The sequence below is a fragment of the Drosophila eugracilis genome, unplaced genomic scaffold (genome assembly GCF_018153835.1).
Source record: "Drosophila eugracilis isolate 14026-0451.02 unplaced genomic scaffold, ASM1815383v1 contig_2088, whole genome shotgun sequence".
NCBI classification, from domain to species: domain Eukaryota; kingdom Metazoa; phylum Arthropoda; class Insecta; order Diptera; family Drosophilidae; genus Drosophila; species Drosophila eugracilis.
In genome coordinates this window covers 4,783,230-4,799,003 of record NW_024572964.1, presented here as the reverse complement: position 1 = coordinate 4,799,003, position 15,774 = coordinate 4,783,230, and the positions used below count along the sequence as shown (strand labels likewise).

The 15,774-nt window shown below is 41.2% G+C and overlaps 2 protein-coding genes across 7 annotated transcripts in view; one reads left to right on the top strand and one right to left on the bottom strand.

Annotated features, from left to right (window-relative positions):
- Positions 1 to 15,774, top strand: part of LOC108107986 — a 60,967-nt gene that overhangs the window by 38,463 nt on the left and 6,730 nt on the right. For 3 of the 6 annotated variants that reach the window (XM_017215833.2, XM_041817924.1, XM_017215830.2), the window contains 8 exons: positions 928 to 1,175; positions 1,275 to 1,730; positions 5,138 to 5,338; positions 5,943 to 6,566; positions 7,852 to 8,033; positions 8,290 to 8,619; positions 8,797 to 9,100; positions 9,331 to 9,473. In XM_017215833.2, coding sequence (XP_017071322.1) covers positions 928 to 1,175; positions 1,275 to 1,730; positions 5,138 to 5,338; positions 5,943 to 6,566; positions 7,852 to 8,033; positions 8,290 to 8,619; positions 8,797 to 9,100; positions 9,331 to 9,473 — 2,488 coding nt within the window. Of the gene's footprint in view, positions 1 to 927; positions 1,176 to 1,274; positions 1,731 to 5,137; positions 5,339 to 5,942; positions 6,567 to 7,851; positions 8,034 to 8,289; positions 8,620 to 8,796; positions 9,101 to 9,330; positions 10,198 to 14,110; positions 15,271 to 15,774 lie in introns of those variants that run through there. The other 3 variants (XM_017215832.2, XM_017215831.2, XM_041817925.1) reach the window with 3 other exon arrangements.
- On the bottom strand, positions 1,807 to 3,820 carry LOC108107988 (probable tubulin polyglutamylase TTLL1). The gene has a single exon (XM_017215836.2). The coding sequence runs from the start codon at positions 3,410 to 3,412 to the stop codon at positions 1,955 to 1,957; it is 1,458 nt and encodes a 485-aa protein (XP_017071325.1). The 5' UTR covers positions 3,413 to 3,820; the 3' UTR covers positions 1,807 to 1,954.

Below are 15,774 nucleotides of genomic sequence, written 5' to 3'. Positions count from 1 at the left end.
CGTGGCTGGCTGGGTGGAATGTCTCGTAATGAAATTTACATAATTTAGAAAGACATTTGAGCAACTTTCTTTTGCCGCTGTACGCGTATAAACAAGACATTTCCGCCACTTTAATTTTCAAAAGCTTACACTTGAGATTTTATTGGCCAATTCATTGTTGGAAGTGGCAAGAAGGGGCGAAAAGGGGAAAGCATAAGCCAAAAGTGCAGGAGGATAACTTGCAAAATGCGAAAAATAAAAAGGGAATCGCCAAGAAGGAATTGCAAAATGAAGAAAAAGATGTTAAAGTTAGCTGCCAAGAAGTCGAAATGCTCTTTGTAGATTAAAGTTTAACTTCATAAAAACAGTTTTAATATATTAACAGGAAAGTATGGAGTTAATTTTTAATAATTACCCAACTTATTAGTAGAAAATATCTCTCTATGTGATATAGTTTAACATATTTTAAAATTTCTCTTTACAAATTTCGCTGAAGCTTGTCAGTCAACCTTAAACCTTGATTTATATACCCCATTCGATAAGAAAAAGAAAGGAAAATCGCAAGCCAAACTAGGAAAACTTTTGCCACAGCTGCCTGCTCTATTCGCCTCTTACTTTTTATAGAGGGTGTCGCCTTGATTTTCAGCTTGGCAAGTTTAAAACTCAAACGCGTCGCATACGATTGAGCGGGTCACAATTTATTTGCATAAAGTCAGCGACAGACTGGGCAAATACATGGTAACCAGTATCCTGAATCCAGGATTCCCCAATGATGTTTTATGTTTGTCCAAGGAGAGGTCGAAGGGGAAAGGGAAATCGATGAGAGGAACCAGTGCAGCTGGTGCGGCTTATGCCAAAGTGGCCAAGTTATTGAATAGTTACGACAAGTCATAATATAAAGTAATCCCCAGCTGACTTTTCCCCTTCTTTTCCACATCTCTCTCTTAGCGACCTGCTGAAGAAGCTGTCAGTTAAGGCTGGCCTTATTGGCTGCTTCCGTGGCCTGGTGGTCAATGGCGAGATTCTCGACATCTACAGCTACATGTCGGTGCATCTGTCGGAGATTATCAAGGACTGCAAGCCATCCTGCGTGCCATCGCCCTGTCGCAACGGTGCCCAGTGCAAGGAGCTCTGGAGCAGCTTCAAGTGCGTCTGCAACAATCCCTGGGCACATATTGGCGAATTCTGCGAGACAAGTGAGTAAAGTATATATGCTATATAGGTGGATGGTTAACGAACATATACAGTGTACTTATTAAACTGACTAATAATTAATTTTTACATTTCCCTGGCAGATATTAACGAAAAAGCCTTAACCTTCATCAACCGCGAGTCCTTCCTGATGAGAAACTATCTGAGTGTGGGTGCCACGCCTGCTATCCTTATGCACGGAATAGATGGCGAACGTGATATCCTGAAGGGTATCCTCAATCAAGATCTTCTGATCAATCTACGAACCTACGATACGAATGCCCTGGTGCTATATGCCAACGATCACTACAACAACTTTGTGCACCTCTACATTAGCACTAGTAGGGAAATAGTTTTCCTTTACAATTATGGAGATGAAATTGTGAATCTCACTCTGCTGGATGATACTTTGATGGCCTCCTTGAAGAGCATTCAAGTGGCCATCGTGCGAGGAGAACAGGAAACAAGGATGCATGTGAATCAGCGTAGTGTGAGCATCGATAGAGGAACTCTGCTGCTAGATGAGTATGCCAACAAGCCGTGGAGTAATCCGGAAAAAGGTAAGCTTTGGTGTAGTTTACCTTTTCACATTCCATCACATATTGGCCAACAGTCAGAACAAACTAGTTCGAATAATACTTTTCGTTTTTCATTTATTTTCGCTGGTCAAGCCACTTGAAATTCTGTTTTTACATTCTTTTTTAGATAAAATTAATTGTTCTGATAAAACTAATTCTAATCACTAAGAAAGATCCCAAGGTTCCCTTCCCCAAATCTACTTTCGTCACTTCCATCGGCTGCCCATCTTAGAGGTTTTATTATGGGCATTATTGCTGCTGTTCTGGTGTTGTTCATCCTGGGCGGCCAACTCCTCGTCGATGAGCAGCTCAAAGTTGCCCAAAGCATCGGCACTGGGAACTTTATTCCAACGGACATCAGGAACTCCGTCAGGGGGTAGAACCACAGATAGAATATTATCAATCAGCTTGTATTTCAGGATCCTATCGTTGACAGTGGTTGAAGTTAGCGAAGGTGAGGCATTGACCTCCACAAGCCAAGGTTTCAAGGCATTGTCTATGATGATATCATAGCCATAACATTCGAAACAATGCCTATCACTGGCCATTACAGGAGCCACAGCCCGTAGGGAGTGCACTATTAGCCAGGATATAGCTCCAAACAGACGATCTGTGACCTCTTTTCCCCTGGTTCCTTCTAGGTATAAAGCCAGATTTTGAACAGACCACTTGCCACCGTGGAGGGTGTTATACTCGCCACCATGTTTCTGCACACTCACATTGGTGAGATGAACGTACATATTATCCAATTCCGTAACACTAGTATCGTATTTGACAGTACAAAAACGGCAGAAACCCTGCTTAAATAGGTAAGCTTTCAAGGGTCGAAAGGAAGCCACGAGGACGTAAAGGCGTAGATCAAATTTTTTACCACCAATCAGCAGGGGATTGTCAATATATCTGGAAATCACATACGACTCCTTTGCTATTTGGGGGTGAAAAGGACCCTTGGCCTCCCTCGACCACTTCTTCAGTTTGGATAATTTGTTGATTAAAAAGATGCCCGCTCCTTGGGATTTTCCACAGGGTTTCATAATCCAAGTACTCAGTGGAAACTTGCGATATTCCTCAACGAACATATTATAATCTGCTGGTAGGACAAATGTTGTGGGCACAAAATCCAGATACAAATATCTAGTGCCACTGGAATTATTTGATTCCGTTTTCTCTGCTAGAGGATTGCCATCCCTTTCGAGGTCTTTGCGATAGCGTTTGATGTTCTTGACCAGCAAATCCTTGCGAGACAGTTCATAGTGATTGGGAAAATGATTGATCATCTGGTTGTCATGCATCCTATAACCACTATCCACACTGAATATATTCCGGCAGGTTTGCACACCGGCCCAGTAGAAATGCCAATCATCATCGCCATTCACCTGATGCCAGCCGCGTTTCTCGAAATTGTTGACCAAAACCGATTTATCCAGATCCGTGCAAAAACCAATTTTCAGTTTATCATGTCCCTGGGCACCTCCGCCACCACTATTTCCTCCACTATTCGAGGTGCCATTCGCAACCGATTGATTGACACCGCCAGCTTGGCGACCGTACATGCTGGTAGTTATACCGCTCGTAGTTGTTGTACCGCTCGAGCGGACCGTTGGCTGAAGACTGTCAATCCGCCACGCCTGCGTCCATTGGCTCACGTCCCAAACAACGGCCATGTTGCCAACGTTTCTTTTTTCTTTCCAACTTTATTGAACCAACAAGGCCGAAATTTATTCACAACCCTTTTTGTGATTATATGGGGAGGAGGATAGGCGTTGCCAGGCGGCGTTTCCTTTTGTTTTTCCTATATCTAACTGTATATTTTTTTCTTTCTATTTAAGTAAGAGAGGCGAAAAACATTGCACCAAAATTTTCAAATAGTTTAGCAAGTTAAGCTGCAAAAATGCCAAAAATTTCCCCCTCACAAAATCTGTGCACTGTGCGATGGCCAAATTATGTGCACTTGAATTTTTCCTCTTGAACTTTTTGTTCCGTCTATTTTTTAACAGCGAACAGTATGTGTGTGTGTGTGTTTGAGAGTGGCCGTTAAACTCGGGTAGAAAACTGTTGGAAAATAAACGCCATGCGAATGGATAAAGTTTGGCTCTATGGCATAAAAACAACGAGTTGCTTTGTAGTTTGTTGATATTTGAAAACGTTCAAAGTTTTTATTTCGCTTTGCTCCACTCAATATGTAAATTGAACGGCATTTCAATGGTAGATAGTATGCGGAAATTGTTGTTAAACGAGGGAAATGCATATAGAGTTGATTATGATCTGAACGGATTTTTTATAAGCTGTCTGTCTGCATATGAAAATATTTCAGCAAATACAAATTTTAAGCGAAACGATTGGATTATTGCTACGACAGCTTTATGTTTTTATTTTCTGATAAAAAAATAAGTACAAATATGTAGGAAAACATTAAAAAAATGCTATTATTAATGCCCATTTTTTAAAGATCTTTGAATAAAATCTCAAAACATGAACTAAAAGTTTGCTGAATTTCAAATCTAAATCGCATTTAACATATCAGCCAACATTTCAAAAGCCTCTCCACTCAACTGGCCTTCAATTACTCCCGTTGTATATGCATTTTGGTCATAATATTTCCCTGGTACTGCACTTCAAAGAGCCGCTCGCAACTCACCTTGCAATTGAATTTAATGGAAAAGTTCACTACATGGAGCTCAACTTGGCAATTGGCAATTGGGTAAAAGGGTAAAATCAATCAAATTGTCCGTAATTCAATGCCAGCGATTTGCCAGCAAAATCAATCATAATTACTCCACATTGCCCCGGAATATGGGTGAAACCAGAGCGTTGCAAAATGCAATTTTGGGGCAAATGTGAATGCGATTTTCGTTGAATACTTTGCACAGAATAACACATAAGCACTTTTGTAATTAAATGCGTTAAGCAGCTGCAATGCACTGAACCCTAGATTGTGGCAACCGGCCATCGGATCAGTCTATTCAGTTTAGTTTGGGCCGCGTTCTGCTGGCCGGCAAACATTTCAATTAGACAAACTTAAACTCAAAATTGATGGGCCTAAACCTCAAACGGCCCTGTATGGGGCCGTGTCCGTGTCCGGGTTTGGGTTCGATTCCGGGTCTGCGTCCGGCAGACCGGCTAAAACCCAAATGCCACGGCAATGAAGGGTCATTTCCGCACACATACACAGGCACACCGATATGCGCTTACATAAAGCAAGCAGAACCAAACTTTACACAGAAATAAATTGGGTAAACACCTCAAAAATCATGACCAAATCATCAACTCATATCATTTATTTGCTTGTTTAAAGATGCCTCCCGTTTCTTTCTGTGTATTGCCAAACCAAAACCATCCATACTCCGCCCTAACCTGCCGCTCTCTCATTTGATTTTGTTTATTTGCAGAGGTTTTGTCGCCGCACCGACCGCCTGCCCCGCCCACCGAGTACTTCCAGTTCCACGTGGGCGGCTATGATCCGGCGAATTTGCTGCGGCCCAACGTGGATGCACCGGCACTCGAAGGTTATATCGGCTGTGTGCGGGGCCTGAAAATTGGAACGCAGTTGATCGACTTGGCGGATATCAATGAAAGGAATATAGCGCCCAGTAAGTAGGCAGTATAAATCAATTTTCACTGAGTGCAATTTTCGGTTGGCCCTAATGCCATTTCGTTAGTGTTTGGCTTCTCCAAATCCTGATACTTCTGCACCAGCTCCAGCTACGGCTGAAGCTCCTGCTCTTGCTCCTCGGATTCTAATTCATAGGCCAGTGAATCGAGTCGACTGTGCGTCGTCTGTGGTTGTGGTTGCATCTGTGGTTGCTGCCTGGCTAACTTAATATGCATGCAATTTCCGTTAAGTGCTGGGGACTCCAGCGAAAATGGAGAGTGAGATGGCCAACAGGCCACTTTGGGTCTGTGCCAAGATTAATGCCAATGCGATAAGCTACTGGCCCACATGGCGTATGATTTATGCGGCCACGTATCGCGGAAATTGCAACCTGACTTTGATGCGATTAAAGGCAACCGCAGTCAATGTAAACACTTTGAGTTAGAAAGGCATTTATATCGTTTCGTTATTGGAAGGGTTGCGCCTTCTTGAGGAGGTATTAAGCTTGAAGGATCTTATGTTTATAGAGCCAAAAAGTTATCTTACAGCTTTCTCTAGTTTTATCTCACTAAATTCTTAAGCCAAATTCCTCTCACTTCCAGTCCAGGAAGGTGTCCTGCCCAACTGCCAGATCAAATGCGATGCAGAGCCATGCAAAAATGGTGGAACCTGCCAGGAGCACTTTGCAGAGCAAGTCTCGACCTGCGATTGCGAGCACACCAGTTTCCTGGGTGAATTCTGTTCTGAGGAAAAGGGCGCCGATTTCAGTGGTGAATCAACGTTGCAGCGCAAATTTGAGCTGCTGCCCGGAACAGGTCGCGTTGACTATGTGCGCCTGCAATTGGCCTTCTCGTCCTTCGACCTGAGGCGGGCCAATCGGATAATGCTGCTGATGCAGACGGAGGCCGAGCGTAGCTACTACCTCTTGTTGGCCATCACCTCCGATGGCTACCTGCAGTTGGAGGAGGATCGAGATAATGGACAGACGGTAGGCGCCCGGATCGATCGGAATTTCCTGAACAGTGCCAGGCACTCGGTGTATTATGTAAGGAACGGGACCCAATCACAACTCTTCATTGATCGCGAGCAGGTGCCGCTCACGGAGTTCGCTGCACGTGTCCTAACCACCGGCGGTGATGCTGGCTCGAATCGCGTCCAGATCGGTGGCATCAACAGCACAGACTCGCGGTTTGCCGTCTTCAAGAGCTACAGCGGTTGCCTGTCGAGTGAGTGTCGTAAATTGCATCCACGTCCGCCATTAATTTCTTTTCGGTCTCATCAAGTGACATCCCCCTGCACTCCCTTCACTAAGAAAAAATCGAAATAAAGTACACTTAGGGAAATTCAGTATTATGAAAGGATATTTGGCAGGAAAATCACTTTAAATGGATTTTGGGTTCCACTATCTCTCAAAAAATGTACATTCTTTAACGATTTAATAATATTTATAATGTAATTTAAGATAAACAAGTAAGAATCTCAGTGCTTCCTCTGCTTAACTGCTGCCACTTTATGAACTCACTGAGCTGAGCTCTCAAAATTCCAGCGTAGAGGGGAGATAGTGCTGGGAAGGGCTAGAGCCAAACTGCTTCACATTGTTGACCAAAAAATTAAATTTATTCGCTGCCATAAAAAGTCATTTCCGTGGCCGTGGCGTCGTTGCCATAAATTCTGTCAGTTTTTGCTCTCAAGATTTACAGTGGCTCATATTTAAATTGCTGCTTTGCTGCCACTCCAAAAACCGCAGCACAGTGTCCAACACTTTGATTAAAAATTCACCCAAACTCCCCAACTCCCCGTTACTCAACCGCCCATAAAACAGCTGTTCAACCACCCAGCCATGCCCATACCACATGTGGGCGGGCGTGGCCATATAACTTCCTTGATCATGCCATTAAAGAGTCATCGAAGTGAAGAGCGATAGTTTTGGTCGTAAACAGGGAATATTATGCTTGTACGTACAGTGGGGTGAAGTGGGTGAAAAGTAGATAAATTTGTAGAATATTTTTATAGTTTAATTTTATTAAATATTTTTACTACATAAATATACAAATATTTAATTTTAAAATTCCGCTTTCGAATATTTCAAATCAATAACTAACTCGCAACCTTAATTAGCCTCCAGAAATTCCATTAATTTGCCAATTTAGCTTGCCACTCCCCCCACACACACACACACACAATCAAAGAGCCTCGGCGCTAAGGGAGTTTTTCCAATAGGCATTAAAAATGTTATTGCTAATTTCGGGACGGGCATAAAACACGCACGAACGACTTGCCACGGGTCCTTGGAATGGAACGGAAAAGTCAGTCGAGCTAAAACCACCGGGGCCAAGAAGGCAAACGCAATTCCAATTTCCACTCACCATCATCATCCTCCACATACATTTGCATTTCAATTTGAATTAATGACCAATACTAATGAAAATTTCGACATAACCCCCCCTTCGCGCACACTCTCCACCTCCACAAAACCACCGCAAATTGGGTAAACCAACCGGCCATCGGCAGACATCTATATACAGGTGAACGGGCATGTTATGAAGCCACTCGAGGAGTACATGCTATTCACAAAGTCCGGCGCCGACAACATAACGGTCATCAATCCGCAGGGTGTGCGGAGCGCCCAGTGCAACGCCAAATTCGATGTGAGCGAGCAGCCCACCCAGGAGCCCATGGTTAACGTCAGCATGGTGGGTAGAAAACTGAAAGAAAATTTTGTTAAAAGATGTAATTTATGGGGAGTTCTTAAAGTTATATAAAAATCGTATCTAGAAAAATCTTAGATCTGAAAATTTAAGACTTTGTGGAACAATAAGCTAATATAAAACATTATTTCTCTCAGTGCAATGAGAAGTTTGCCTGATAGTGGTCCTGGGAATCGGATTATCCGAGGCAACCAGGCGACAAATTGTGCTAATGAATACCCTCTACCTGTGTCTACCGCAGATACCCGAGCCATGGGTGGAGGAGCCACCAGCCCGCGTCCCCTACATTCCAAGATTCGTATACGACGAGAACAAGCAGGAGGACTCCACGCAGGTCGTCTTCCTCACGCTGACCAGTGTCTTCGTCATTATCGTGATCTGTTGCCTGCTGGAGGTCTATCGCAGCCACTTGGCCTACAAGAAGCGCATCGAACGCGAGACGGACGAGGACATCATTTGGTCCAAGGAGCAGGCAACCAAGATGCACGAGTCGCCAGGTGTTAAAGCAGGCCTCCTGGGCGGTGTGACGGCTGGATCGGGCAATGGCCTGCCACCATATACCTACAAGGCGGTGAGTAATGGCTTTAGCAGACAATAATAGGACATTAACATGCTTAAAATACACTAAAAAAAAGTGTATGATATTCAGTTTTAATTTAATGTAATATTTAAAAATATGAGCATATCTTCCCTTAAATAAAAATGAATTTTTTACATAATAATTATTTATTTTTTACATTTACCGCAGCTACCACAAGAGGACAAAAGGCCGGGCAATGGTGCCCCCTTGGTGGGCATTTTGAAGAACGGCAGTGCCACGCCCTCGCAGCCTGGCACGCCTACAGCCCTGTCCAAAAATGGTGACATTGCCTCCCGCATCGAAGAAGAGGAAGAGGAGGAGGATGATGCGCCAGTGGAGAAGGCAGAGGAAAAAATCAGCGAAAAAGAAGATCCCCAAAAGGACAAACCTGCCAGCGAAGTGAAGGAGCCACAGGCTCAGCCATCGGAACAGCTGACGACGGACACCGTACATGCCTCTGCCCCAGCGAATGGTAAGTCCATATAAATCACTCAAAATCCCGCAAAATATGAACAATTTATACGAAGCTTTTTGGGGGGATGACACTGAAAGGAAAACGTACATCAAAATCAAAAAGAAATATAGAAAAATCATATTAAATCAAAATAAAATCCCAAAATTTTTTCTGACTTTATTATGACATTTTTATTGGTTAACAATAAGTTTTTAATATTGACTTTTATTTGATGTTTTCCTGTGCAGCTCCCAAAGAGCCGGAGGCGAAGTCAGAACCATCAGAGCCAACATCACAGCTGCCGGCGACGCAAAACGGCCAGTTGCCACAAAATGAGCAGGTGGCTGGAGGGGATGATGCTCCTGTGCAGGTGCAGGTGCCAAGTCTACCGGTAAGCAGTGGATCCCAAACCAGTGTAAACCTTATCAGAATGGCGCCAATGGCCACAATCAGCGAGACCAATTTGCATGGATTGGGCTGATAGGCGCGGCCTTGGCATTGTGGCATGTAAATAACACCCAAAAACCACCCATTCAACCAAAAATACACCACACATACATCCACACAGCATAAGTCAAGTGGAAGAGCATGTCATTACATAATGTAAGCAAAGTAAATGGCCTGCAAATACATAGACATACAGCTGTAAGGCATGAAAGTGCATCATTTACAATTGCAATTGCAATCGCAAGGACATCCCCGAAGACAAACACACGCACACACACATACATAATCATGCACTAATATTTGGACAGTCCATGGGGACATTAGCAGTCAGTTTGGATAAACAAACGTTATAATGTCAAGTACAATCAGGGGTACACACGGCCGAGTAACCACTGTAATTGCTACTCAAGGGGATTAAATAGATAGAAAATCGAGTATTAATCAAAATGCAATACTTCCACGAGCTCTTTAGTATAATGAGAGATCTCTGGATGAAACCAGTGTTCTTAGTTTATATTCATGAATTTTTTATTTGATTTTTTATTATGTGAATAAGTTATATCAATATAATTTGAGTACTCACAACAGTCTTTTGATTTTTAAAGCTTAAACTTGTATAATTTGAGTTTTGTAAATAAACTTTATTAATAAACTTGAACTAAAAGGCATGTTAGATTTCCCTATTACTGACATTTTTATATATTATTATATGTTATTTTCCTTATTTAATATTCTCTAGCTAATTGGAATCCATTGTTGCTTTGCATTTGTAATTTATAACAATAAACTGCCTATTATATTGTGAATAAATGAACAAATTCCCATACATTACCCGTTTAGAATATTTGATTTAGGAATATGTTTAAATTGTTAGAAAAAAGCTAATTTGTTTCATCAATAATTAATAATATTATTATTAAATATCTAAAATTTATAGCATGACCCTAATATTTAAATTAATATTACAAAGTTTCGTTTTAAGTGATTTACATGGCATGTTTCCAGGAGTGTATGTGAGAGCGGTGTGCCATCTCTTTTGCCCACTGCCTGGCGGCCATTATCAACTTGGGAAAATGTTTCGTTTAATTAAATTGCATTTAATTGAATTTAACTAAATAAACAAAACTTGTGGAAACATTCAAGCCCCCCACCACCACCGTGTGCATATTTGAATAGCAACAAACATTTTCAGATGTATTTTAAAAATATTTAATCACAAAATAATGGTAAAACGCACATGCGTATGCCTTTGTGTGTTTTTGTGCGTGTCGTTTTAATTGTTGATATTCAATGCTCTTATGGTGTGACTGTTTAATTAAATTTAACACAAACCAACCGAGCAGGGAGAGAAAAAAAGAAAGTGGAAAGGGGGAAAACTATTGACAATTGGCTTAACGCGACGAAATTGGCCAGACCAATAGACATTGGCCAGAACAATGCATTTGGCAAGCGAGTCAATTCAATTATATCTCAATTATTGTTTAAGCCGATTAACTGCACTATCAAGTCGAATGAATTAATTGCAGGGAAGGTGATTTACGAAGTCTGGCCCCAAAAAATATGCTACATATTTTGAAAGGCAGTGGTGGGTTTTCGAGAAACAGAAAATAAACACAAATGAATATGTTCTTATGTTATAAAAACCTTAAGTTCTATAATCAAACTTACTCTTTAACTTCTTTACTTCTATTTCCCCCCCTAAGCCCTTCCAGTTTAAGGATAATCCCCATTCTTTTAAACCATTTAATGTGCTCAAGAATGACCCCTGAACGTTAGCTACTTGATAGTTTTTACATCCTTTCGAAAGTTTCCGATTTCTATGTGTGCTGTTTTTCATGTCCTCCCTTCACCCCCATTTTCTTTGTATATTGGCCAATTCTTTTCTTTGTTAGCAAGGGCAAAAAAAAAATAAGCCAAGAAAATGAATCCTTTTGCCTGGCTGTGTTGTGGCCAGGACAATTTCTTAAGCGGCATCAATGCAATTTCTTGCCAGGGGCAGACTCCTCCCCTTTGGTTCTTGCAGTCAAGCCAATTGTCTAAAATGTTATTTAATAGAAAAAGTGCTCTGCACAGCACAAAAGTTAAAATACCTCCACACTAAAATAAATTGAACTGCAATGGGGTGAAGCGAGCGACCCCATGATCCTTTGTTAAAGGGGCATTTGCCAAATGAATATGCGTTGAAGAAAGTCTTTGGGAAATCCCATGCTGGGAAAAACTTTCATTTGCCATGAACTTTAGACCAAGAATAACAATTGTTGCAGGCCACAATTTATGAGAATAGTCGGCCTTCTCTTGCTTATCAAGGGCCTGTCCATGATTTATATGGATTGTGTATATGCATTGCGTTGACCAGAAACTCCTTTGGCCAGCAAAACTTAAGACAAAACCGAAAAACCCCGCCTCAACTTAGCAACAAACGCGGCAAGTAGAACTTTCAACTTTTGCATCGACTTTTCGGCACGCCCAAAAACAAACTTTCACCGAAGTTCGAACTCCCTTTTCCGTCTCTCGTTTTCTGGAGGTTTTCTCGAAGGGAAATTGGAAAAGCAAAATATTGAACTTATTGGCTTTCATGTAGTTTTAGCCGGAAAAGTGTCTATCGAGGGGGTCGCATGTTACTTTTGAGCTTACTTAGTATGTACTTTGTCTGAGCTTAAGCTGCAGCCAAATTGAATTTTTCCCCGGCACTTTCTCGGGGCCAATCGCTGCACATTCAAATCTGGCGATGAATTTTCTTACGATTTTCCCTTTTTTTTTTTTGTTCTTCATCGTATTTTGGTGACACCCGAAAAATGGCGAAAGTTGTGCAAAGCTCAAAGTGCGTGCGGCATAGTCAGCCATCGCCCAACTTGGCCCACATTTTCCCTCAGATTTCCCCGCCGCTTTCCACATTTCCACTTGACTTGCGGCGTCTACGCGAGCCTGATTGCAAAGCAACCGAAATTGAAGCGCACTCAAAACTTTTTTCCTGCCTCAAAATCAAAAAGTTTCGCTTCGCAAAAAGATTGAGAGGTGGCTGGTTGCCTTTTTGAAGGGGTTAATACAGTGGGTTATCGGTAGGGAGGACTTTCCTTGGAAGTGATTTCTATACATTTATCTTTATAGACTAATATTTTACTTAATTAGTTGGACTTTATGATTTTTTAATCATTTAAATAATATTTAAAAGTGATTTTTGGTTTTCCACATGGTTTTCGAAGTTTCTACTTTCATACTTTTCATCAATCACATATCTTTCTAATAGTCTGCTTTTATCTCAGTTTACTGTAGTGAAAGTCGTAGGTCGTGGCTGCATCTTTTGTTTGAGCAGCACCAAAAAGTGCAAGTGCCTCAGCTGGTGGATGTTGGTCGTGCTTCTGGTGCTGTTTCCACAGAGGCTGCTCCTGTCATGCATGCCAAGTTTCTTTTTATTCAAAAATGTTTGTGGGCGTCTTTGCAGTTTTCTTTCATCTTGGGTTCGTTGCTGCTGCTGCCGCTGCTGCTGCTTCTGCTCCGTTTCTTGCACGCTTTTCCAGATTTTCAAGCCAGCATTTGCCACCCACCCCTCGCCGTCGCCAGCCGCTGTTCATTTTGGCCTGCCGCAAACGCAGCACGCACTTAACTTTGCCAGCTACCACAATGCTGCGGTGAAACTCATTACGAGCTTAGAATGCAAAAACGAAACCCAAGCCCCCACAAAATGCAGCAGCAGGAGCAGCAGCGGCAGCTGCAACAAAGTCTGTTGCACACTCATTGAAAAAACAAAAACCGAGTGCGGCACCCACATGCAGGGGCCATCACACAGATTTTATGTTGTTTGCTCAAGTTTTATATGAATCTTAACGAAGGCAAAGAACTCGAATTGAGCTAATGATGTGTAAATTAAAACTCTACCCCCAATTAAATAAATAAATTTCAGCGAGTCGGTGATTAGAGATGCTTTGTGGTGTTTAGGCAAATAATTTACCTCAGAGAGGGAAATGAATTTTCAAATGCTTTAATTATTTAAGCACACATTGTAGTTATTATGAAGTACGGAAATTACATTTAGTTAAAGGAAAATATTACAGAACAAAATTCACAGCGATTAATATTTTATGGGATGTGTAGAAAACATTTTAATTAGCTTCTCATGTTTTCCCACTGCCTTTCGAGCAAAATAACAAAACAATACCTTTAAAAACTGAACAATGCGAGTAAAATACAATGAGATTTTAGGGGCTGCGACTCGAATTTCACTCTTGAATAGGTCCTTAATTCGGGGAAATTTCCATCTTACCTTCTCTGAGAGGAACACCCAAAAAAATGGCGAATTTCCATTGCTTGCTCTAACATCAAATATGCAAATCGCATTACTAACAAGTGAGCTTTACAAATTTCGTTTCGCGCATGTTAATTAAAAAAGAAAAAAGGAAAATCCTTGCATGAAGGTACACATGTCAACGAATGGCATGAAGAAAACTAATCAAAGAAAAATCTTTTTTAAACGGAATGTCTCTTCCAAGCGAAGAGTTGCATGAAAACTATTTTAAAAACCAAAATATGAGAGGAAAAAGTTTTTAATAAAAAGCAATACGAAACATTTGTGCACTTTGACAGCAGCAACATGAAACGCAAAAGCAGCTGCCGCATCAACGACAACTGTCTCAAAGAGGAGCCGCACTTCAGCAGCAGAGTTCCAAGCGAAGGAAGCCAGGATCAGGATCTGCGGGTGGAGCAGGAGCAGGAGGAAATGGTGGTTCCGGAGGAGCAGCAACTACAACAGCAACTGGAACTGGAGTTGGACCGGCAACAGTGCGGCGACAAGTTTCTTGGGGTCCACCAATCGTGGCCGAAACGGATGTGGATTTGGCCAACAGCAACACCAGCTCAAACAACAGCAATGGAAATCGCAAAGCGGGTGGCAAACAAAACGGATACCATGGCGTCAATAGACGGGCCACCACCACCAGAAACTAAAGGCAAAAAAAAAAAACGAGAAACGCCAAACGAGACGAATGCAAAAATTGTGTGCCAGAAAAGATGTATAAAAGCATAAATATTTAGGCAAATTGATGGCAAGACAACAGGGCTAAAGTAAACAAAGCACAAAAGGCAAGAGAGCCAAAAACAAAAGCAATTTGTATAAATAAAAGCAAGTCAAAAGTGCGACAGAGACAAAGGCAAAACAAATAATATAAATTGAAAAGAGGCAAGTCCTTGGTTCGTTGTGTATAAAGAAAACTGTCTGCCCATCGACATGAATATTCCTCAAAACGACACAAACAAAATATGAAAATGGGAAACTTTTTGCATCAAATGTTGCAAGAACTTGATTTAAATATGGCTAGGAATTTAAGACTTTGGGAAAAGACATTCATTCCTTACAAAAACCAAAACTATTCTTAGAATTAGTTAGAAATATGCTTCTTACATTCCATTTTAAAAAGTTTTAAGCAAGTCAAAGTAAAAAACCAAATTAATTTTAGCTTAGCCTTGAAGTTTTTGATAAATTTTAAGATTTTTCAAGTATTTTTGTGTAATTAAAGTAGCAGCAGAAAGTGAAATAAGAACTTAAAAGTAACCCTCATGTAAATTGATAATTTTAAAGTTAAGCACGAAATTGCTTTTGCTGCACTGCAAAAGTTGCCTCCATTAAGTTTTAAGAATTGCACAACTTTCATGCTTTCACTTTTTTTTGCAATTCCCCTCCCTTTTTTCTTTACCGTGTGATATACGAAGGTAATAAAAGTTCTTTTGGCCAGGAAATGAGAACACAACTTTAGCTTGTTTCATATTAAATGATGAGAAATTACGCAGAATAACTCGTCCATACATCAATTCATTTAAATGCGTTTATTAAAAAACTTTCCACTAGCAAAAAGCTGACAACAGCAACAGCAATGAGAAAGCAGCTTTATCGAGATTGATACAACAACAAGGAGCGATGAAGTCGGAGAAGATGGAAAAAGTAAAGCTCACATAATGGCACTTCAATATGTGAAGGAAAAGCAAGGGAGAAACTGAGGGGATAGAGTGTATATCATAGAGGGAAAATTGAGGATTTCATAAGGGGAGTGACGGTTACCAACAGCTTGTTAGTGGCTTTGTTGGTCAGTACTTTTAACTAATGTGTTTTGTGCGACCATAGAAAATCTCAAGTACTCATGGACGCACACACACACTCCCATGCACTGGCTCTCTCACATATTTGATGTACTTAACGTGTGCACTAAGAGAAAAAATGAGTAAGACAAACATTATTTAAGTTCTGATTCTTACAG

Coding starts and splice junctions, on each gene's coding strand:
- LOC108107988 (XM_017215836.2), bottom strand. CDS start 3,412: ATGGCCGTTGTTTGGGACGTGAGCCAATGGACGCAGGCGTGGCGGATT.